The sequence below is a fragment of the Meles meles genome, chromosome 7 (assembly GCF_922984935.1).
Source record: "Meles meles chromosome 7, mMelMel3.1 paternal haplotype, whole genome shotgun sequence".
In the NCBI taxonomy this organism is placed as follows: domain Eukaryota; kingdom Metazoa; phylum Chordata; class Mammalia; order Carnivora; family Mustelidae; genus Meles; species Meles meles.
Window position 1 is genome coordinate 89,030,462 of NC_060072.1, and position 24,609 is coordinate 89,055,070.

General features: G+C 42.6%; 1 protein-coding gene across 5 annotated transcripts in view; it reads left to right on the plus strand.

The window, feature by feature from the left end:
- The window catches only part of SCN8A (sodium voltage-gated channel alpha subunit 8), a 188,543-nt gene that overhangs the window by 54,843 nt on the left and 109,091 nt on the right, over positions 1 to 24,609 (plus strand). For all 5 annotated transcript variants that reach the window (XM_046012736.1, XM_046012735.1, XM_046012738.1 and 2 more), the window contains exon 2: positions 9,514 to 9,843. In XM_046012736.1, the coding sequence (XP_045868692.1) occupies positions 9,568 to 9,843 (276 nt within the window). In that variant the 5' untranslated portion in view covers positions 9,514 to 9,567. The remainder of the gene's footprint in view (positions 1 to 9,513; positions 9,844 to 24,609) is intronic.

Genomic DNA, 24,609 nt, shown 5'->3' on the forward strand with positions numbered 1-24,609 from the left:
CCCCTGGCCAGACTTATCAAAAAAAAAAAAGAGAAAGGACCCAAATAAATAAAATCATGAATGAAAGAGGAGAGATCACAACTAACACCAAAGAAATACAGACAGTTATAAGAACATACTATGAGCAACTCTACGCCACCAAATTTGACAATCTGGTAGAAATGGATGCATTCCTAGAGACATATAAACTACCACAACTGAACCAGGAAGAAATAGAAAACCTGAACAGGCCCATAACCAGTAAGGAGATTGAAACAGTCATCAAAAATCTCCAAACAAACAAAAGCCCAGGAACAGACAGCTTCCCAGGGGAATTCTACCAAACATTTAAAGAAGAACTAACTCCTATTCTCCTGAAACTGTTCCAAAAAATAGAAATGGAAGGAAAACTTCCAAACTCATTTTATGAGGCCAGCATCACCTTGATCCCAAAACCAGACAAGGATCCCACCAAAAAAGAGAACTACAGACCAATATCCTTGATGAACACAGATGCAAAAATTCTCACCAAAATACTAGCCAATAGGATTCAACAGTACATTAAAAGGATTATTCACCACGATCAAGTGGGATTTATTCCAGGGCTGCAGGGTTGGTTCAACATCCGCAAATCAATCAATGTGATAGAACACATTAATAAAAGAAAGAACAGGAACCATATGGTACTCTCCATAGATGCTGAAAAAGCATTTGACAAAGTACAGCATCCCTTCCTGATCAAAACTCTTCAAAGTGTAGGGATAGAGGGCACATACCTCAATATTATCAAAGCCATCTATGAAAAACCCACCGCAAATATCATTCTCAATGGAGAAAAACTGAAAGCTTTTCCGCTAAGGTCAGGAACATGGCAGGGATGTCCATTATCACCACTGCTATTCAACATAGTACTAGAAGTCCTAGCCTCAGCAATCAGACAACAAAAAGAAATTAAAGGCATCCAAGTCGGCAAAGAAGAAGTCAAACTATCACTCTTTGCAGATGATATGATACTATATATGGAAAACCCAAAAGACTCCACTCCAAAACTGCTAGAACTTGTACAGGAATTCAGTAAAGTGTCAGGATATAAAATCAATGCACAGAAATCAGTTGCATTTCTGTATACCAACAAGACAGAAGAAAGAGAAATTAAGGAGTCAATCCCATTTACAATTGCACCCAAAACTATAAGATACCTAGGAATAAACCTAACCAAAGAGGCTAAGAATCTATATGCAGAAAACTATAAAGTACTCATGAAAGAAATTGAGGAAGACATAAAGAAATGGAAAAATGTTCCATGCTCCTGGATGGAAGAATAAATATTGTGAAAATGTCCATGCTACCTAAAGCAATCTACACATTTAATGCAATCCCTATCAAAATACCATCCATTTTTTTCAAAAAAATGGAACAAATAATCCTCAAATTTATATGGAACCAGGAAAGACCTCGAATAGCCAAAGGAATATTGAAAAAGAAAGCCAAAGTTGGTGGCATCACAATTCCGGACTTCTAGCTCTATTACAAAGCTGTCATCAGCATGGTACTGGCACAAAAACAGACACATAGATCAGTGGAACAGAATAGAGAGCCCAGAAAAAACCCTCAACTCTATGGTCAACTAATCTTCGACAAAGCAGGAAAGAATGTCCAATGGGAAAAAGACAGCCTCTTCAATAGATGGTGCTGGGAAAATTGGACAGCCACATGCAGAAAAATGAAATTGGACCACTTCCTTACACCACACACAAAAATAGACTCAAAATGGATGAAGGACCTCAATGTGAGAAAGGAATCCATCAAAATCCTTGAGGAGAACACAGGCAGCAACCTCTTCAACCTCAGCCGCAGCAACATCTTCCTAGGAACATCAGCAAAAGCAAGGGAAGCAAGGGCAAAAATAAACTATTGGGATTTCATCAAGATCAAAAGCTTTTGCACAGCAAAGGAAACAGTTAACAAAACCAAAAGACAACTGACAGAATGGGAGAAGATATTTGCAAACGACATATCAGATAAAGGGCTAGTATCCAAAATCTATAAGGAAATTAGCAAACTCAACACCCAAAGAACAAACAAATCAAGAAATGGGCAGAGGACATGAACAGACATTTCTGCAAAGAAGACATCCAGATGGCCAACAGACACATGAAAAAGTGCTCCACATCACTCGGCATCAGGGAAATACAAATCAAAACCACAATGAGATATCACCTCACACCAGTCAGAATGGCTAAAATTAACAAGTCAGGAAATGACAGATGCTGGCGAGGATGCGGAGAAAGGGGAACCCTCCTCCACTGTTGGTGGGAATGCAAGCTGGGGCAACCACTCTGGAAAAAAGCATGGAGGTTCCTCAAAATGTTGAAAATAGAACTACCCTATGACCCAGCAATTGCACTACTGGGTATTTACCCTAAAGATACAAACATAGTGATCCAAAGGGGCACGTGTACCGGAATGTTTATAGCAGCAATGTCTACAATAGCCAAACTATGGAAAGAACCTAGATGTCCATCAACAGATGAATGGATAAAGAAGAGGTGGTATATATACACAATGGAATACTATGTAGCCATCAAAAGAAATGAAATCTTGCCATTTGCGATGACGTGGATGGAACTAGAGGGTATCATGCTTAGTGAAATAAGTCAATCGGAGAAAGACAACTATCATATGATCTCCCTGATATGAGAACGTGGAGATGCAACATGGGGGGTTAGGGGGATAGGAGAAGAATAAATGAAACAAGATGGGATTGGGAGTGAGACAAACCATAAATGACTCTTAATCTCACAAAACAAACTGGAGGTTGCTGGGGGGAGGTGGGGTTGGGAGAGGGGGAGGGGGTTATGGACATTGGGGAGGGTATGTGCTATCGTGAGTGCTGTGAAGTGTGTAAACCTGGTGATTCACAGACCTGTACCTCTGGGGATAAAAATACATTATATGTTTATAAAAAAAAAAAAAGAAAGAAAGGATGAATACCCAACTTTTGTAGCAACATGGACGGGACTGGAAGTGATTATGCTGAGTGAAATAAGTCAAGCAGAGAGAGTTAAGTATCATATGGTTTCACTTATTTGTGGAGCATAACAAATGACATGGAGGACTTTGGGAGATGGAGAGGAGAAGGAAGTTGAGGGAAATTGGAAGGGGAGGCGAAACATAAGAGACTATGGACTCTGAAAAACAACCTGAGGGTTTTGAAGGGGTGGGGGTGGGAGGTTGGGGGTACCACGTGGTGGGTAATAGGGAGGGCACGTATTGCATAGAGCACTGGGTGTTGTGCAAAAACAATGAATACTGTTACGCTGAAAAAATAAATTAATTAAAAAAAATTTTTTTAAAAGTGACCAAAGACTTAAACTAGAGTTTCACGAAGGAGGATATCTAAATAGTCAGTAAGCATGTGAAAAGGTGCTCAGTACCCTCAGAAAAAAGCCAATTAAAACTCCAATAAACCAGCAAACAGGGAAAACCGCTCAACCTCCTGTCATTGGAGAAATGCAAACCAAAACCCACGACGAGACATCACTCATGCCCACTAGGATGGCTGTGCTACTGTAATAAAAAAAAATTTAAAATATTTAAAAGGAAAATAAACGTTGGCTAGGATATAGAGACATCGGATCCTTATTACATTGTTGGTGAGAATGCAAAATGGTTCAGCCACTGTGCAGAAAGTTTGGCATTTCCTCAAAAAATTAAACATGCTCTTGAGCATCTGCCTTTAGCTCGGGTCAGGATCTCAGGGTCCAGGGATCAAGCCCCATGGCGGGCTCCCTGTTCAATGGGGAGTCTGCTTCTCCCTCTCTCCCTCCCCCCTGCTCTTGCTTGATCTTTCTCTCTCTCCTGCTTTCAAATAAATGAATCTTTAAAAAAAAATAAATAGAAACTGAAAACAAAAACATTATGCTAAGTGAAAGAAGGCAGACCCAAAAGATGACTTATTTAAGATTCCATTTGTATGAATATCCAGAATAGATCAAGAGAGACAGAACACAGACTGATGGCTGCCAGGACAGGAAGAGGAATGAAGAGAACCTGATTAATGGGTAAAGGGTTTTACTCTGGAGTGGTGGAAATGTTTTGGAACTAAACAGACGTGGTAATTGCACTACATTGTGAGTGTACCAATCGCCACTGATTGGTTCACTCTCAAATAGTTCATTTTAGGTTATATAAATTTCACCTGAATAAATTATTTTTTTTTTAAACCTGTGCAGTACCTGTATATATACCCGCTAGAAAGGGTGAAATAAAGAAACCTGTCATTTTGAAGTCTGGTGAAGATACAGAGCAACTGAATGCCTCTTATGTTTCTGGAGGTGCTATCAAAGCAAGACTAACACATGCCCTCCTTTAACCCCAGCACTCCACTCCTGTTTCTACCTGAAGAGAAATGAACACATAGGGCCAGCAGAAAGACATGTACAAAAACGTCCTGCTTAGGAGCCTTAGCTAAGCTGCTAAGCTTTTGTCCATAATGGCCTAAAACAAAAACAACCTCAATGTCTATCCAGGTAAAATGGATAAACTGTGCTGGATTCCTACATGGAATACTACCCAGAAATAAAAAGACTGAACTACTGGTACAAACACAACAGAGATAAATTTCATAGAAAGAATGTTGAGTAAAAGAAGCTAGACCCTGAGGAGTATTTGATGTTCCACTTATATGAAGTTCAGGAACCTGCCAAACTAATCTATGGAGATAGATGGCAGGCTAGCCCTGGGTAGGTTACTGGTGATGGTGGTGGTTATTGACAAGGGAGCTCCAGAGAGCTGTCTGGCTTCTAGAATAAATCTTCTCTAACTTAATCTGGGTGTTGGTTACACAGGTGTATCTGTTTGCACAGAATAACCAATCTGTGCACTTGAGATCTGTATACTTTATTATGTTCTACCTTTTTTTAAAAAAGCCTAGAAAATCAAAACAATAAACAGTCACCAGAATAGATGTTCTTGCAGGGAAGAACAGAAGAGAATGTTTGAGAACTGTAAGGTTGTAGAAGACCTTGAATGGCAGTAGAGTGGCCGAAATTTGGACTGTGTCCTATAACTCTGATAGGTTTGAGGGAGGGAAATGACATCATGGAAGCAGAGATGTGCCTGGTGGTCTGAGGACTGGTCTACAAGTGAAGGCTGTTCTAGCAGGACCAGAATGCAGGTGATACTGTTGAAAGTGGAAACTCAGAAGAAAGAAGGGGCAGTAAGGCTCATCACTGGTTGGGCAAGGACAGCAAAGAATGACGGGGCAAAGATGACTGAGAGTCATTGCTAGATGGCTGGAAAAATGATGGCTCTAATAACAGAATTGAGAAATCCAGGAGAAAGAATCAGTTTGGGAAGTATAGAGATGAGTGGTTTTACATGTTTAATTTTGAAGTGGTGACAGCCAGTTGTGAGACTCAGGAGAACAATTAGGGCTGGTGATCAAAATCCGAAAATCACCCAGGGACAGATTATGCTGAGTAGATGAGCTCCCTGAAAGAAAGAGGGTGACAGAAAGATTGCTGAGGACCAGCCCTTAGCGAAGAAAAGGCTGTAGTTGTGGATAGGACCAGGACAATATGGAATAGAATGAGAATCTTAAGCCACATGGAGAGAGAGTGGGGTGGGAGATATAAAGGGAAAAGATGCAGAAATAGAAAAGGAAAAGTAAAGATCGGGAATGTGAGGGAAAGCTGGGATCATTGAAGGACCATGGTCTTGGAGGAAACAGGATCTGGAAGCAAAGGCAGAGGACTTAGCCTTGGACAGCTTGACCTATGAAGAATGCTGGGGTGCCCAGTCAGGCCCAGGCATTGTCAGCATCTCCAGTCGCTTCCTCTTGCAGTATATTCATTTTTTTTCAGTTGGGGGTATAGCTGACACACAATGTTACATTCGTTTCAGGTGTACAGCATGTGACTGGACAAGTCTAATCTATGCTCACCACAAGTATATCTACCATCTGTCACCATGAATTCTATGACTGTACCATTGACCACATTCCCTGTGCTGTGCCATTCATCCCTGTGATGTATTCCTTCTACAACTGGAAGCCTGTATCTCTCCCTCCCCTTCATCTACTTTGCCTATCACCCCAGTGCTGCTCCCCCTGGCCAACCATCAGTTTGTTTTCTGTGTTTCTGGTCTATTTCTGCTGTTTGTTTGTTTTAGAGTCTACATATAAGTGAAATCATATGGCATTTTGTCTTTTTCTGTCTGACTTACCTCACTTAGCATTAAACCTTTTAGGTCTCTTTGTGTGGTTGCAAATGACAAGAGGTCATTCTTTTTTATGGCTGAGTAATATTCCTCTGTGTGTGTGTGCGCATGCGCACATGCACCACAACTTCTTTATCCATTCATCTTTCTTTCTTTTCTTTTACATTTTATTCACATTTATTTTTCACTTTTATATCCATTCATGTTCCGACGGACACTTGGGTTGCTTCCATGTGGCAGCAACTTTTGCAGTATTCTTTGTTTTCTAGATAGGAACTGAGGATGACCCAGGGTCGAGAATGAGCATGACTGTGAGAACCAAGAGGTCCCAGGTATTTGAAGAAATTATGGGTTTCATTTGTGAAAGGGATGCAGGAGTTCAAGGCCCCACTCTTGCCCTCTGGGAATTTATAGGGTGCAATTCGACCATGACCAAGAGACACAACAAATGCAAATAGGTTGTTTTGAATCCTCGTTTGTCATTTTCTAGCTGTGTAACTTTGAGCAGGCTGTATTAGGTCTCTGTGTCTCTGTTTCCTCATCTCTGAAAAGGGAAGAATAACGATACTTACCTCATATGCTGGAGATTAAGTGAGTTAATAGAAGCAAGGTGCTTGGACCAGTACCTGAAACATAGTAAGTGGTGGATAAGTATCAGCTAAGATCCTGGTAAAGCTATAGGAGTTCACAAGGGGGAAAGGCTGCAGCTGGTGGGAAGGTGGTGTGGAGGAGTGGGCATTTACTGGAGATAATTCAGGGATACAGAGGAGGAAAGGAATGAGAGAAAAGGATTTCTAGCTTGAGGAAGATGTTGTGAATAAAGTCTTAGATCAGCAAAACCAGTGGCATTTGCCTGTGATTTACCTGATGATCCAGACTGTTCCTGCTGGGAGTACTGGGGGATAGAGCAGGACAGGAGGGTGGGTGACTGGCACTGGTCACAATAAAAGAAGTATGAGGTCGAGAGGCAAAAGCACTTTGGCTGTGATTTTTATCCTGGCCCTGTGACCTTGGGCAAGTTGTCCAATCTCTTAGGACCCCAGGTTTCGTAATCTAAAAGATGAAATGGACTGTATCTGTAAAATTCCTTGCATCTCAGAAATTCTGTGCTTCATACGTGAAAATGATTTCTTGGACCCCACAGTCTGGGGAACACTGGGGATTTTTCTGGCATAGCGTGGAGCTCTCTGGTCTTTGTGGGGGCAGACTTGTGGTTCTGGCCTCATTAGTCCCACGCGGTGAGGGAGTGAGCTGACCAGCCCACATAGAGACACTACACACTGCCTTTGCAACACTTTGCAATCACCACCAGTAGAGAAATCTGGGATCTCTGCGGGTGTGTTTATGAAAGGAGCCCTTGGGTATTTCACTCTCAAATTATTTAGAGTTAACTCTACTACTGTTCTCTTGAGGAGCCTCAAGTTTTATGGATACTTGCCTTGAAGTGGACCCTGAGGGCTAAGTAGGAGGGAAAGAACAATCTTTAGCCTTTAAAAAAAAATTTCCCAGATTGTCTTTGTGGAGCTCACAGAACTAATGGCAAAAGCAGCACCAGGAACACCAGAGGAAATGCTGGTAAAGCCTGGAAGCTTTCGTGGTAAGACTCCCCTGCTGAGGTGCTTTTGTGATAGGCAGTAAACACTATTGTTGTTTTTTTTTTTAAAGATTTTATTTATTTCTTTGACAGACAGAGATCACAAGTAGGCAGAGAGGCAGGCAGAGAGAGAGAGGGGGAAGCAGGCTCCCTGCTGAGCAGAGAGCCCGTTGCGGGGCCCGATCCCAGGACCCTGGGATCATGACCTGAGCCGAAGGCAGAGGCCTAACCCACTGAGCCACCCAGGCGCCCCAACACTATTGTTTTTGATGTTAGGGATTCCCGTGTTTCAAGGTGTGCTTGGCTTGGTTTGGTTTAAAGATTTTATTTATTTATTTATTCAGAGAGTGTGTGTGTGTGTATGTGTGTGTGAGCTTGGGGAGAGGCAGAGGAAGAGAGGGAGAGAGAGAACCTCAAGTAGACTCTGTGTTGAGTCCCATGGAGGGCTTTATCTCAGGACCCTGAGATCCTGATCTGAGCTGAAGTTAAGAGTTGGACTCTTAACCTACTGAGCCACCCCAGTGCCTCTAAGGTGTATTTTAAATAACCCACGACTCTGTTTAAACATGGAAATGGGTTTTTCAAATCCCATGCTTAGAGATCATGGGGCCTAGTACGGCCCTACCTCATTTTTCCTTTTATTTTTTTAATTTTTATTCTTTTATTATTTTTTTAAGATTTCATTTATTTATTTATTTGATAGACAGAGATCACAAATAGGCTGAGAGGCAGGCAGAGAGAGAGAGGAGGAAGCAGGCTCCCCGCTGAGCAGAGAGCCTGATTCCAGGGCTCTATCCCAGGACCCTGGGATCATGACCTGAGCCAAGGGCAGAGGCTTTAAACCACTGAGCCACCCAGGGGCCCCTCATTTTTCCTTATAGAAGGGATGTTTGGTTTGTTGTTCTCTTCTCACTTGTGTCCTTCCTGATTTGAGCCCATCTGGGCTGCACGCAGCCCTCTCTGCCATCCTTTGCCCTGCGGCAGGCGCTGCAGTGCTGTGTTGGGAAGTTCTCAGAGCATCCTCTGCCATTTGGTTCCCCCGCCCCACCCCCAGTTGTCCCTGGCAGGATCTCAGTCATTGAAGAGGTACTTCTGGACTCTCATACCAGATGGGCTTTACACATCTTGGTGAATTGAAAAATAACTTGAAATGGAAGAGCCAAAGTAGATGGAAGCTCTTTGATCTACATTTTGTGCCCCTAAAGTTTTGAAGGGTTTAGTGTTTTCTGAAACCGACATTGGAAAAGAGTGACAGTTTGCCCATGCATTGTATTTGGAAGGAAGAGTATTTCTTTAGGGACTAGAGTACCAGGAAAGGAAGGTGCCTTGAGCATATAAGGCTCCCCAAGCTAACATGTGCCCCTGGGTAACGTTAAATATGCCTTATTAGAATAGAAGTTCCACGAGGGAATGGAATGTATCTCTGTAGTCATACGCGGGTGCAAACAGTACGTGGCATCTAAGTCAAGAAGAAAAACTAGCAGCTCAGGAACCTCCCATCTTGGGATCTCCCTGGCTAGCCAGTCCCCGGAGGGGCAGTTATGAGCCTCACCTAGCCCACTCACACCACAGATTTTCTGGAGAGAAAAATAACCGAGTCACGGAAGAAGCTGTGTGTTGCAGAGGTTGTGAATAAAGGTTGGGAGTGAGATGGTTTGGTCTGGCCTCTTTTCAGAGCAGCGATTGATTACTGATGTCTGTGTTGCCGTTTCTTCCAGAGCTGACCTGTCCCGGCCGCAGCACAACTAACGAAGCTGCTGCAGGATGAGAAGATGGCAGCACGGCTGCTCGCACCACCAGGCCCTGACAGTTTCAAGCCTTTCACCCCCGAGTCACTGGCAAACATTGAGAGGCGCATTGCCGAAAGCAAGCTCAAGAAACCGCCGAAGGCCGAGGGCAGCCATCGCGAAGACGATGAGGACAGCAAGCCCAAGCCAAACAGTGACCTGGAGGCAGGGAAGAGCCTGCCTTTCATCTATGGGGACATCCCACAAGGCCTGGTCGCGGTTCCCCTGGAGGACTTTGACCCATACTATTTGACGCAGAAAGTGAGTTGGAGGAGGCCGCGACCCAGCTTCAGACCCCCTGTCCTAACAGGCTTAGGGGAGATGGGGATAAAGAGCTGTCCCTTTGCCCAAGTTTGGATAAGTAGCTAACCTTTTGTTTCAGTTCTGGTTAACGGGGTGTGTTTTTCAGTTTAATTGCTGCTCAGGGTCATTTGTGGTCTTAACACTGCTCAACTCTGTTAATAAGACTTCTGTGTTTGGCTCCGGGCCAGATCCAGAAGAAGATGAAAACAGATTAAAAGAAAACAAAACAAAAGAGAACATAAATGCAATGGGACTATTTAATAGAGTCCAAAAAAGCCGGCATAGTGCAAGATGATATAGCCTGGTAGAATCTCTCTCCCACACACATTCCAAATTCTATCTTTAACTATAAAGATGCTGTAACTATTACAATATCAGCAAAGCCTATTGTTTCTATAAAGGAAATGAGGGATGTGTACTCTGTCCTAACTTTCCCTGTCCCGTGGTGACAGTAGATCATAGCTGTTGGAGATAGGAGCAGAATAAGGTGAACCAGACTGGGCCAGTGAAGAGAGCAGGTGTTTGGCCTTGTTACTCAGTTGTCTGAATTGAGCCACCACTCATTCTTACATTAGAGTCCATTCTGTTATTCCTACCAGTAAGAAGCAAAGTGAAATAAACACTAGTCTTCATCTGGCCAAGAATTTCAGGCTCCCTTAACAAATATTTGACCAAACTGTGGGTTTCTTTCTCATGATTATCTTTTGAAACGAGGCAACAGGTGGAGAAGCAAAGCCCCCTAGTTAATCCACCAGCCAACTAACGAGCCATTGCATACTGAGGAATGACATCAGACACCATTTTAGGGATCTCTCATTTGATAAATGTCATTCAAAGGATTAGATTGATAGGTGTTTCCAGATGAGGGGAGAAAAGGCTTTGTGTAATTACATATTCATAAATACAGAGCTTACCTGAACTGTCTTTATTAACAAAACTGCCTCATAAACTTCCCCTAACTTGTCCTTCAGTCTTATAATTTGGAAGAAATTTTAGTTTCTTGGCTTAATAATGGAACAGAAGTAAGATGAGACCAGTAGCTCTCTTGCCCTCGCTATAATTGTGGAGTCATTTTTGGTTCATGATGGTAAAAATAGTTAAGACGTTGTCTACACAAAATAGTCTTTCACTCACTTCTGTTGCAGCTCAGGACAGCGCCATAATAGAAAACAAAGTAGCAACAGTAACCTTTATCTTCCACTGAGAAATGCAGAAAGTTTCAGAAACAAGCATGATAATGATAGAAATAACAGTAGACCAGAAGTAAAAACTCCTGACTCTACCATAATTCACCATGTTTATTATCTGTATTTCTCTTTTGCCGTATGTGTATTGTTCAAGCTACCACAAATAGATTATAGGAAAAGAAAGTTGTAAATAAAGTAAAAACTTCTCAGAACTAGTTCATGTCCGTTAGCAAGCTATGCTACCTCGCTGGGCCTAAATTTTCTCATCTAGAACTGAGAAGTTGGACAGAATTTTTAAGGGCTTTTTCATACATCAAGTTCTGGAACTGAGTAGTTTTCGTAAACTTTCATTAATTTCCTCATTTCTTCTTCCCTTTTTTCAAGTCCGACTTTGTAATCTGGGCCTTTGCCGAGTGGCGTAGATGGGGGAGGGATGGGGTAGGCTGTAACATTCTGGATTAGTGAATAAGAGAACATGGAATCTTGGGCTATTTTTAGACAAAAATTTAATTCATTGTAAAATTCTGAAATATTTTTAGAAATGTTTCCTTGTTCTTTCCTACCCTTACATCCATGATCTTAGAAGAGGTACAAAGCAGTGAAAAATCACAGGGCTTTAAGTTGTGCCTCTTTAGGTGAATTAGCCAATGGTACAACTTTTTCAGAAACTCTTACAGCAATAAGAAGGTAAGTAAAGCCCCTTGGACCCTGACCTTTCAGGTAGCTAAAACCTCTTTGGTTTTATTTGAACTATTTATTTTTCTGACTCAAATGCAACTTAAGTCTCCCTTTCTTAAACCTGATTTAATGTATGAAGAATACATAGAGCTGTTGGTTGTCAGAGCCAGTTTCCCTTTGCGTGCCTTTTTCCCTCGTTGCTGCCCCATAGATAGCCCCTTCTCTCCTCCAGCATCTCAGGTGTCAGTGGCCCTGGAACCAGAATGAGGCCTCAGACAGGGTGGGTCTCTGGCCCTGATAGGTATCATTCCTTGTACAGGATAGATGTTGGTGGAGCTCCATTACAGGCTGGCTCTTCATGATAAACGGGCTGACTTTAGCATTTGGCCTCACCATAAGGGTAAATAGTTTGCAGAAAGGAGAACTTTAATTGTATTTTTTTTCTAATTTTTTTTATTGTGAAACATACCATCATGAGAAAAATTCATAAAACATAAATGCATAGATTAATGGTTATTATAAAGCAGACACACTAACACTCATGACAAGAAAGAACATTAGTAGCACTTGAGAAGTATTAATTATGCTGTTAATCAAGGGATTTTTTAAAGATTTTATTTTTAAGTATTAGCACCCAACATGGGGCTCAAACTTACAACCCCAAAATCAAGAATCTCATGCTCCACCCACTAAGCAAGTGAAGCACCCCAAAGCAAGGGATTTTTTAATTGATTAATATTATGCTTGCTCAAGTTTATCTGCAAATCTTCACTGGCATTACTAATACTTTTTACTAACTAGGCCTTTCTCTAGGCCAAATTAGCAAGGTCTCCTTTACAAGGAAGCACACTGGGAATTAACCCACAAATCAAAAAATATTGAGAGTAGAAATGACTTTAAGAGGACATTACCTTGCGTTTGTTTTTCGTGGACTGCCTTAAATAATTCTTGCAAAATAGAATTTCTTTGCTAAATGATTACAAGTGGATTTCTTTATCTTTTCCTTATAGGTCTCATTTTCTGCCGAATTAATCGTTTTTATGGCTCTCACTGAAATTGGTTTCTCATTTCCTTCCCTCTATTTTAGAGGGTGAAAGAAAACTCCCTCCCTATTAGGACAGTTCTGGTTTCATTCCACTGTGGATTTCACACTCTCCAGGGACACAGGGACATAAACCTGTGTGTCGTCTTTTCTTTTTCTTTTTTTTTTTTTTTTTGTATTTTTTTTGTATTTTTTTGACAGAGAGAAATCACAACTAGGCATAGAGGCAGGCAGAGAGAGAGGAGGAAGCAGACTCCCCGCGGAACAAAGAGCCCGATGTGGGGCTCGATCCCAGGACCCCGAGATCATGACCTGAGCTGAAGGCAGAGGCTTTAACCCACTGAGCCACCCAGGCGCCCCTGTGTGTCGTCTTTTCAAGATACTCTTGTGCCAGCTGGGACTAGTTTGAGCTGTCATAAACTTCTTGAGGTCCTCAGCAGTCTTGTCCATGTTGCATTTCACTCCCAACTGGTCCTCAAAAAACAGTCTAGATTATCCTCTCTTTGGATTTCCTCAGTCCTCCCAGTGCTACAACGTTTTCTTTGTCTCTTGGTACTTTGTTCTAATGTCTCCTTTCTTTGGCTTTCTTGTATTTCAAGTGTTTCTTGCAAATAATTGAATTTAGGGGATGTTTATTTACTTACTTACTTACTTACTTATGTTAAATAAAAATAAGTCATGTACTTACATGGTTAAAAATTCAATTGAAGATACTCAGTAAAAAGTCTCCCCTTTACAGCTCTCCCTCATCTGCTCACTTCCTGCCTACCTGAACAGGTAACCACTGTTAGGAGGGTCTTCCAGAGTTTCTTTATTTATATGTATTGGCAAAAACAAATAGGTGTTCTAAGGAACTTGAACTCTTCTGAATGCCTTTGTTCTTGGTTTTCTTTCTGCTATTTTCTTAAGCCCACTGAAGTCTTAATTTTGTTATTTGTTTTCCCTTCTCTCAAGCTAGGAAATCTTACATTTTATCAGTGTAAATTCTCAACTCACTTCTCCCCCTTCTAAGGTTTTTTTTTGTATTGTTTTTTAAAGATTTTATTTATGTATTTGACAGAGAGAGACACAGTGAGAAGGGAACACAAGCAGGGGGAGTGGGAGAGGGAGAAGCAGGCTTCCCGCCATGCAGGGAGCCTGATGTGGGGCTCGATCCCAGGATCACGACCCGAGCTGAAGGCAGACGCTTAATGACTGAGCCACCCAGGGCCCCTCAGCTTTTTTAATAAAGCAAATCAAGGACTTTCTACTACTTGAAGAAGTGTCTTTCTATCTCTCCAGTTCTCAATAATAACTTGTCCAATTTCAAATGGCCACATATATTCCTGATAACTGTGCAGCAGTTTCCTGGTGCAGCAGGAAAGTTATGGATTAGCTTGAAAAGGCTTCAGAGTTGGCTCGTACTTCTTTTCCCACTTCTTAAATTGGTAATTGATCTATGTGTCCATTTTGTTCAGTGGGTATATCCTCTTATAAGAAGGTCTTATGAACAAAAATCTCAATTATGGGATGGACTCATGTGCCTTTAAACAGAGCATGTGCCTATTGCATTAAGAAATTACATGTGGTTTCCAAAAGTTCAGTTTACTTTCAGGTCTTTATTTCTCTTTTCCTGCAAATTGGAATCTACCTAGAATCATTGAAAATTACAATATTATATCCTTAGACATCAGGTAATTCAACTTACTCCTTTTATAAATTTAATGAGGGAAAGTACTTGTCAAAAGCCACCTTTAGGGGCGCCTGGGTGGCTCAGTCCATGGAGCATCTACCATAGGCTCAGGTCATGATCTCAGGGTCCTGGGATCAAGTCCTACATCAGGCTCCCTGCCCAGCAGGAAGTCTGCTTCTCCCTGTCACTCTGCCCCTCCCTGGCTTGTGCTCTTTCTCTCTCTGACAAATAAATAAATAAAGTGTTTTAAAAAAATGTATACCCCTTCTCCCCCACTCCTCTGTCCCCCCCCCAAAAAAACCAACAGCAGTGTTCATGGTGGAGCCAGGACTTAAACCCATGCCTCCTAATTCAAGTTTGTTATATTTCTGGTTCTCCACTTTTCTAATATTTTATTTTTATTATTTATTTATTTGACAGAGATCACAAGTAGGCAGAGAGGCAGGCAGAGAGAAGGAAGCAGGCTCCCTGCTGAGCAGAGAGACTGATGTAGGGCTCAATCCCAGGACCCTGGGATCATGACCTGAGCCAAAGGCAGAGGCTTTAACCCACTGAGCCACCCAGACACTCCTAATATTTTATTAATCGATCCTCAACTTCATTGGCTCAGTTCTTCTGAAACTAGGTAGGCAAATTTAGAGATAAGAAGAAGAACCTGCTTTTTCATTCACATTCCTGATAATCCCTATGGTTTAATAACTCTTTTAAGGATGGGTCCTAAGAAGCGCAGGACTTCTGAAGGAAAGGATGGTGTCTGTATTAGCTCCAGTATTTTATCTTCGGAAGTGAAGTAGCTGAGTAGTCGAGCAGCACAGCAGCAGCCATTCCAGAGACTTGGGCTCAGTGTCCGTACTCCTGCAACTCTTCAGCTGGACATGTAATCTGAAGGCAGTTTATTTAACCTCCCTACATACTTTTACTTCTCTCTCTCTTTTTTTTTTTTTTTTTCTTTTTAGAGAAGAAGAGGCAGGGGGGCGTAGGGAGAGGGACAAGGGCGGCTGAATCTCATGACCCTGACCATGGCCTGAGCTGGAATCAAGAGTCGGACACTTAACCGACTGAGCCACCCAGGTGCCCCCATATTTTTACTTTTGATGGAAACATGATCTCCCACCTGTCCCAGTCCCCCAGCCTACTGACAGAAGGTGATAGTAAAAAAAGCACCTAACTGGCAATATAAACACTTCCATTTTAGTTCTTCCTTTGCTCCTTGTTTGCCCCTGACCAAATCACTCAAATTCCTCTGGGCTCCAGTTTCCTCACCTATAATATATGCAAGATAAGAGTCGGACCTTTATCTATATCCTTCTAATTCTATTTCACACATATGTCTATCACATAGCATATTTCAGCTGTGGCAGCCTGCTTTCCTGTTTCCTGAGTGTCCCCTGCCTCCTGGACTCCATTCCCTCCTCTTAGAATGTACTGTCCTTTAACTTCACCTTTGGACACTCCACCATTCATCCAGGCCCTAGGGCCTCTTCTTCCTTAGAGCCTGACTTGATTTTCTACACCAGAACTAATCCCTTCTCCTTCTAAATTTCTATGATACATTAAGATTTTCAGCCCAACTTTTACTAAGAAGTGGTTTTTAGATTTAATTCACATTAGGTATAGCAGGACATCCTGTTCCCAGCAATGTTTTTTCTTTTTTCCCTACACACATGCGCACGCACGCGCACACACACGTACGCAGTCCCATGCATTCCTGGGAGAAAATCCTTGCTGAATCTATTTTCACACACTCTTCAACAGGTGTGCAGAGAAGAGACAGCCTGTTAAAGGAGAGTTTATGTTCATTAGGTGTGATTTGAAGTATTGCTAATGAAGTGTTGCATTTCTTGCTTTTGCACAATAAGCCTGGATGCTCCTTTCTGTTCTAAATAAAAACTACATATTTCAAGGCTTTATTTTTTTAAAACCATTTGCAACAATATTTTTAAAAATGGTGTTTCTATTACTTTATCCTCCAAATCAAAGTGAAGCAACTGTTTGTGTGCTAGTGGGAGTCAGGCCATTGTCCAGGTGATGGGTTAAGGATGTGCATGTGTGGGGTGCTAGAGGGGAAGGAATTTAGCTGAACATTAAAACCTTAGCAATAGATCAAGTGTTGGGAAATCTGGTTTCTGATCCTGTCCCCGTCTACTGCAAGCAATCTTGAGCACGTCACTTAACCATTCAGGCTGCCAGTTTCCCTAATCTAGGAAATTAAGATTTTGCTAATAGCTAATATCCCACCTATTTTGCCAGGTTGTTGGGAAGATCATTTCCTGACTAGCCTATGTAAAACAAATCAGCCTATTGCTCCAGCCCTGCTTCATTTTTCTCCATAGCTTAGCAATACCTGCCATATATTTTTCTGTTCATTGTTCATCCTCTTGTTTGGTCATCAGCTGGAGCAGTGCCTGCCCTACAGCAAGCACTCAATCCATGTCTGTTGATTAAATTAATCTTAGGAGATAATGCATGTGGAAAGTTATATACTTTTCTGGGTGCTTTGAACATGGAAGATGACACTATGATATTTTGTGTAATAAAAATTTTCCCATTGACCAAAATGAATTGAACTCTAGAGGGAAAAGAGACTGATTCCCAGTATATCTTTTCCTTTCCCAGAGAATTAGTTTCCTTGAGGGACTGAGGAAGTAGATCAGTAAATAGTTTTCCTGACTTTTTAGAACTGCTGTTGTTAAGTGCTACCAGTCTTATCTCTCCTCTTGTAGAAAATTAGAATTGGAAAAGACTATCAAAAGCCATGGGTTAATAGCCTCCACCTAGTGCTTGAATCTCTTCTTGGTTTATTGGTATCATGTGTATATCATACAAAGGATGTTATTTCCTGAATATTATAAGTTGTCCTGTCGTGTCTACTTTTATTAAGTGTTTTGCTTCTTTCTGGGCTGTGTGAGTTGTGTTACCCGCCCTGTATTAACTGACTTGTAAAGGAAATGAGAGAAAAGAACATTGGAATATATACATATTGGGTTGCTTCATATAAAACATGACCCATTTATTCAACAAAAATACATTTTGAGTGCTTCCTATATGTGAGGCACTGTGGGGCAGGGGATCTGTTCAGTTCTTTTGGAGAAACAAAGATTAATAAAGTCCGCTCTTTATCCTTAAGTAGCTTATAACATGGCAGTGCATAGTATGAGACAATATTTGACAATGGAGCTCCAGAAAGGGCCTTACATAATTCTTAGTAAGAGTAGTCTTTGAATCAGGCTTCAGAATTTAGAAGGGGGATCGACGGAAACATTCTACGCAGAAAGAACAATGCAAGCAAAGGCTCAGAGACAAGGGTGTTGGACAATGGAAGAAAATGCTGAGTAGTCTGATTTGCATGGAATGTGGGGAAATGAGGCCTGGGAGGGAGGGCTGGAGCAGGATCACAAAGGACTCGTGTGGGACAATCAAGTTTGGTCTTTATTCGATAAGCAGCAGAGAACTGCTGGAGGTGTTGGGGAGTGCAGATATGTGATTGAAGCAGTGCTTTAGGGACGTGGATGTGGTCTGTAGGATGGACCAGAGGGACAGAGACCAGCTATGAGGGGATGAGGGTCCAAATTATGATAGTGGAAGTGAAAAGTAAGGGCAGTCGATGAAGTCAAGAGCTGTTACGGAAATAAACTGATAGGATTGTGTGATTGATTGTGGAAGGTTAAGGACAGAGTCGAGCATTCAGTCATTCACTTAAAAATTTGATAAATTGTTATTGAGCGTTTTCTGTACGCCCAGGCTCTGTTCCATGCTCTCGGGAACAAACCAGACAAGCCCTTTCTGCTATTCTTAGAACTTAGTTTTCGTTGGGGAGGCAGATAATAAACAAGTAAAGAAATAAATCATTACAGATAATGGTATGAGCATTAAAGATAATATGGCCCAGGTACTTGAGAGGTTGCGGTGCTCTGCCTTGGTAAGAGACTAAACGCGGAGAATACAGAAAAATCAAAGGCTACGTGCTAAGTACTCAGTGTCTTAAATAGGCCTTTAGCAAGCACTAAAGTATAATATTTAAAAGGACCCATAATGCAGATATCCTGAGTTACTTAAAAACCAGAATCGTCACTCTGTTGAAAGACTTTGCCAGTCTTCGATTTCTGCATAGGCAGGAGTCCAGTACCTTTCAGTGTCAGTGTGAGTCACAGGGCCACCTGCAGATGAACCCAGCATTTGCTCCAGAAAAATCCCTCAGTTCTTCCCAACTCCTTGCACAAGTACTAAGCTGCAGTTCCAAAGCTCTGAGCCATGTTCGTGTAGAAGAGACACCTTCACCTGAATTCTAGAATGTGTGTGAGATTGAATGAGCTAGAATGAGCTAACCACCTCAGCCACACTGATTGACAGTTTTAGGTCTCTGATGGTTTCTACAGGATTGTGAAATATTTTTATTTTAACAGAAATTGACCTGATGAGTGGGTTAGTTAATAATGGCCATTGGAAATAGTGGAGGACCTCTCAAGATCACAAAGATATTGATCATCTTCTGATAGTAATTAACCATACTTTAAATCCTTTCTTAGTCATAGAGAACAAGCCTATGGCATCATTATAAAGAGGAATATTTCTCTTACTAATTGTTTACAAATTCACATGAGTTGTTAATTCTTTACATATTGTTCTTTACATTCAACCAACCCTGTCTGACACAGTTCAAGATTAGGATTGCCCCATTATATGACCATTTCTGCCAACTCTGAATCCAGCAGTAGAATTTTCGATACTGACTCTGGTCAGTAGAGTAGTGACTCTAGGAATATTTAAGACACTTTGTTGAGGTTACAAAGTTTGGCCTGTGGAAGCGAGTTTGAATAAAAAATCTCTCCAGTTTCAGTGGATGAGGTCCCCTGTCTACTGTTCAAGACCAGTCCCTCTCCCTGTGCCTTTGACCCCACCCATGCCTTCCAACCTTCTCCAGAACCTCACTTTCTCAGTTTTCCTCTCACTTTTCTGGTCTGTCAGTCTTTCCCTTGTCATCCTGGTTCCTTTCCCTCAGCTAAAAGCAGTCCCAAAGCCTCTACCATTCTACGAGCCCTCACTTGAGCTCACATCACCAGCTAGCCTCACCTCTCTTCTACTGTTGTTCATACTTGTAAAGAGTAGCCTTCACTCATCAGGACCACCTGCATGCCTTCCACCCTCTTCCCCATCCTTGCAGCCTAACTCCGCATCCTCACCTCTCCACTGACATTCTCAAAATAAGATCCTCTGTGATGTCAAATTGCCAAATTTATCAGATACTGTTTTACTTCTTATCCCACCAAACTTCTCCGCTGGATTTGATACTGTTGATTACTCCCTAATTCTTGCAGCTCTTCTCTCCTTGGCTTAGTGCTCTGTATATCTTTCCTTCTCTTCCATTTCCAGCACCTCTTCCTTAAGTGTTGGTGTTCTCCCAGGTTCCATACCAGTGTTTCTCCCATTTGGCACACTCTCCCTGGGTGATGTCACCCATTCTCAGTCCTCTTGAATCTGTATCTCCAGCCTGTACCTTGCCAGGCCTTTCTAACTGGGTTTCCAGTCAACTCAGTGCGTTCAATATTGAACTCATTTCTCCCCTCAGACCTCCTTCTTTCATCTGCTACTTTCATGGATGACACTACCCAAATTCTAGATATCATTATTGACTCCCCAATTTTCTGCAGTCCTTAAGGGTTACCAATATTAGGGAGTTGTCAGTAGAAGGTTGCATATTTTTATAAGTAAGAAAATATTGTGGCTCAGAAATCTTAATTGCTCAGATTCCCTGAGCTAGTATGTGGTAGAACCAGGTTCCAGGCACAGTGATGTATGATTTAATATTCATGGTCTTTCTGCCATACCATGCTGTCTCTGTAGCGTATGCTGCAGACTGATTTTTTGTTTTGTTTTCTTTTATCACTTCTATATAATTTTCTAGCATTTTACACTGCCTCAATATGAAGTTAGGATATGGCGTTTTGGGTTTTTTGTTTTGTTTTTTAATGTATTTGTTTCAGGCTGTATCTTTAGCATGGGACCTAAGACACAGAAAAGTTGAGAAGACTTTTCAAACTACAGCAAATCGTTCTTATGGGTAGATGAGCTAAAGGGTGGAAAAGGTCAATTAGACACCTAGTGGAAAGTCGCATATAGTTATAGGTTAGTTGTGTAGTTGTATGGTCAATTCCTCCTGTCTGAGATTAATTCACATATTCAGTATGCGTGTTGGAATTCTCCACCTTGTACCAGATGGCCATCATATTATGCACACTGCTTGCTAAGCTGAGAAATAGCAGCTGGAAGCCATAGCCCTTACAGATCTCAGAGTCCAATGAGAGATACAGACGTGTACACGAAAATGACAATACTACATTAACTGCTCTAATTGAATTAAGTGCCAAGTGGAGACGCACAGGAAGGAAGGATAATTCTGTTCGAGAGAGTTGAATTGGGCCACCTGCAGAGAGGAGGTGATAGTTGAGCTGGATCTTAAAGTAGTAAAATATGGTTAAAAAATTCAGATGTTGGAAAAGAGAAGAAAGAATAGTTCAGGTAGAAAGACCGGTGCATGCAAAGGCAGAGAGGCATGGGAAGGCCTGAACTGTTTCCAGCAGTGAGTGTAGTTTTGACAAGAGCGTGGAGTGTGGTTTGCCAAGACAGGAGCCTAATGTGGGGGCGCAGGTTGGATCCCAGGGTGTGCGTACTAAGCCGTGTTTATTTTCTCCCACTTTCGGAGTTCTCAGGTCTGACATAAGCTCTGGGGCCCGTCTTGAGCCAGTGCAGCCATAAGGGTGTCTCCTAGTGACTGGATACTTGGTCTGGCTTATCCTACTGACTTGTGCCAAGTGTGTGAGTACTAACTAACGTGAACAGTAGCCCTCGGGGTCTCCCTGTGGCCACCCCATGTTGGCAGCCAGAGGGCAGGAACGGCTGTGGTCTGTGTGACCGCTGCGTGGCAGCCTCACCACATCCTTTGGGGTTTGTTCTGTGCTAGACACGGTAGTGAGGACTTTTGGTGACTCTTCATTAAATCTCAGAAACTGGTAAGATAGTACTATTAGTCATTATCCCTATTTTATCAGTAAGAAAACTGAGTCTTAACAACCTAAACAAGCAGACAAAGATCATGATGCTACTAAGCAATGAAGCTGTGTCTTTTTTTTAATTATTTATTTATTTTTTTATTTGACAGAGAGAGAGAGAGATCACAAGTGGGCAGAGAGGCAGGCAGAGGGGGAGGGGGAAGCAGGCTCCCCACCGAGCAGGGAGCCTGATGTGGGGCTCGATCCCAGGACCCTGAGATCATGACCTGAGCCGAAGGCAGAGGCTTAACCCACTGAGCCACCCAGGCGCCCCGCAATGAAGCTGTGTCTTGAATCCAAGTCTTTGTGGCCTCCAAGCCTCCATGGAAACCACACTGCTGCTAAGAGAGAGGAGAGCAAGGATATAGACTCTCCTGGAATATGAATAGAGACTAGAGGGGCTAACATGTTTTATGTAATGAACATGCGTTTTGCTTTCCCCTAGAGCAGCTGCAGTCTGTGTATCCTAAGAGGGCAAAGGAGAAGGAGATCAAAGGCAAATTCACACTGAGGGGCAGTGAGGAAGAGCGGCCGTGGAGGAGGTTCAGAGCTGCCCGGCCTCTAGGGAGCAGCATCCTCCTGGCTCCACTCTGAAGCAGGTGCCCAGCTCTACTTTTCTGCCGGGGTTGGCTTCCTATGATCGGGGTGTGGGCAGGAAGCGTGTCAGCTGCTCCAGATCTGGATTGGAGGGCATGAGGTTACAAGGTCAAACCAAATCAGAAGCATTACCTTCATCCAGCTTCAGTTGGGAAAAAGACTGTAACCATAACCAGCTGCTAGGATCTCTGAGGCCTGTGCAGGGGTTTTCCTCTTGCCAGAGTTACAGGTATTAAGTAAGAGAGATTCCTTCATTGCCTCAAGGATTGGACCAGAGGACCTGGTGTGGTAAAAGCATTCAGGACCAGACGCCAGGAGACCTGGGCCCTAGGAACTCTCAGCCCTGTGGTGTCAGTGTGAGCAGAGGTGTCTGTGCTTGGTTTCTTGTCTGTAAAGAGAGGAGTTCAATTTTTTTGAAGCTTTTTTAAAGTTGCCTTATGATGATTAAGAGCATAGGCTTTGGAGTTGGACCACCTCTGCTCAATTCTAAGTTTTGCCACTTAACGAATAATTTTGTGGTCTTGGGAAAGTTACCTGACTTTCCACCTCGATTTAATCATCCGTATTATAGTACCTTCCTACTTCATGGAGTGGTTGCTGTGAGACAGATACTACATGGGTTCTCTAGTAGACTGCCTGCTGCAGAATAAGTGCTTAATGTTCATTGTTATTCCTCAGATAGGCTCACAGGTACAATTGTCAATGACCAAAAGCAATAAAAATATGAACATGGGATTTAGAGGTCTCTCTTGCCCCATCCTCAGGATAGTGGAATAGAGAGTTGGAGGTCAATGGCTCTAAATATTCTTAGTTTGGGCCACTTGGGTGGCTCAGTCGGTTAAGCGTCCAACTCTTGATCTTGGCTCAGGTCTTGATCTCAGGGTTAGGAGTTCAAGCCCCATGTTTGTGGAGCCTACTTAAAAAATTAAAATTAAAATAAAATAAAGGGGTGCCTGGGTGGCTCGGTCGTTAAGCCTCTGCCTTTGGCTCAGGTCATGATCTCAGGGTCCTGGGATTGAGCCGCCACATCTGGCTCCCTGCTCGGTGGGAAGCTTCTTCCTCTCCCATTCCCTCTGCTTGTGTTCCCTTTCTTGCTGTGTTTCTGTCAAATAAATAAAATCTTCAAAAAAAATTTAAAAAATAAAATATTCATAGTTCAAACAGAAGTACAGCCTAAAGGAAAAAAAAATTGTCCATATTTCATGTCCTGCTTTAGATCAGTATTCTTAAAAAGGCAGCTTAGTACCAGGACACATGTACTGAAGAAATTCAGGCTAGTTGTGCCTTTGCTGGAGCCTTTCCTGAAGCACATGGGACTATAATCGTGATTTCACCTGAGGGACCCGCTAAGCAGATGCACATTAAGAAAGGCATTTGGGCCCTTTTCAACATGGTGGAGTCATTTCAACAGCGCAGGTCATTTATTTCCCAACAGCTTCCTGGTCCGAAGCAGAATCTATTTAGATTTGGCATTAGATTTTGCTTTACTAAAGGAGGGGAACTTTGAAGGGACCTTGATTTGTTGCCTGCTCCCTTGGCTCTATGGCTAGTTCCTTGGGAGTGAGCACCAGATTGCTGTTCGTGAGTGGACTGTGGGCTGCTGCTGCTGTCTCTGTGATAGCTGCCCTCACATCAGCTGTACTTAGATCATTATTGGGTGGAAGCCTGTGCAGGCACACTCTGAAACCAAGAGGCAGAGATGATTTGCCCCAGTAGTAGTCACCAGAACTCACTCACAATTTATAGTTAGGCAGGAAGGAGCTAAGAACGGTTACAAGTCCAACTGGCCAGTTGCCTGGTTCAGAAGAGGTACATAGGCCTGGAAGAAGAAGGTATATATATATATAAGGTTGAGGCAGACAAGAACTTAAGGCTAGAGAATTCAGCTAAAAATGAGAGGGTTAGTCCACTCTAGAGATCAAAACAATTAAGATCCAGGAAGCATACCCGGGGAGGTAGTCATATGTCAGTGTCAGTAACAGCTGTAGCCAGCTAGACTCGAAGGATATTGGTTCCCAGCTGCCCTCTTGTAGATCAGCTCAATCCCTGGGCCCCTGGCTGTGCACTGTAGCCAGAGGTCATCGGGTACCTGCAGGTTACCTTTGCCCCAAGGGAGCTGATGACCTCACAGGGGAGGGAGAACTCAGTGGAGGGGAGAGCCACTCTCCTGGGCTGTGTGTCCCACAGCAAACCAGGGGCTGGGGACTGCACCCTTCTCTGAGAGGCTTTCTGGTCTGTGATATATTCCATCCCTGCACCGAGTACTTTTCGCCGTAACATCCTCTCATATTCGTGCACGCTTTATTATTTTAATCTATACTTTTTGTAGGATTAAAAAAATTACTCTGATCCTAGGGTGGGCTGAGGGTGACAAAATGCCATGATCCTGGCCGCACTGTAGTACTTGGGTATGGGCGTGCATTTCCTGGACTGTATTTGCAGTATGCTAGGACTCGTTCGGTGTGTGTGCGAATGTGCTTGTCCCTGGCTGTGCACAACATC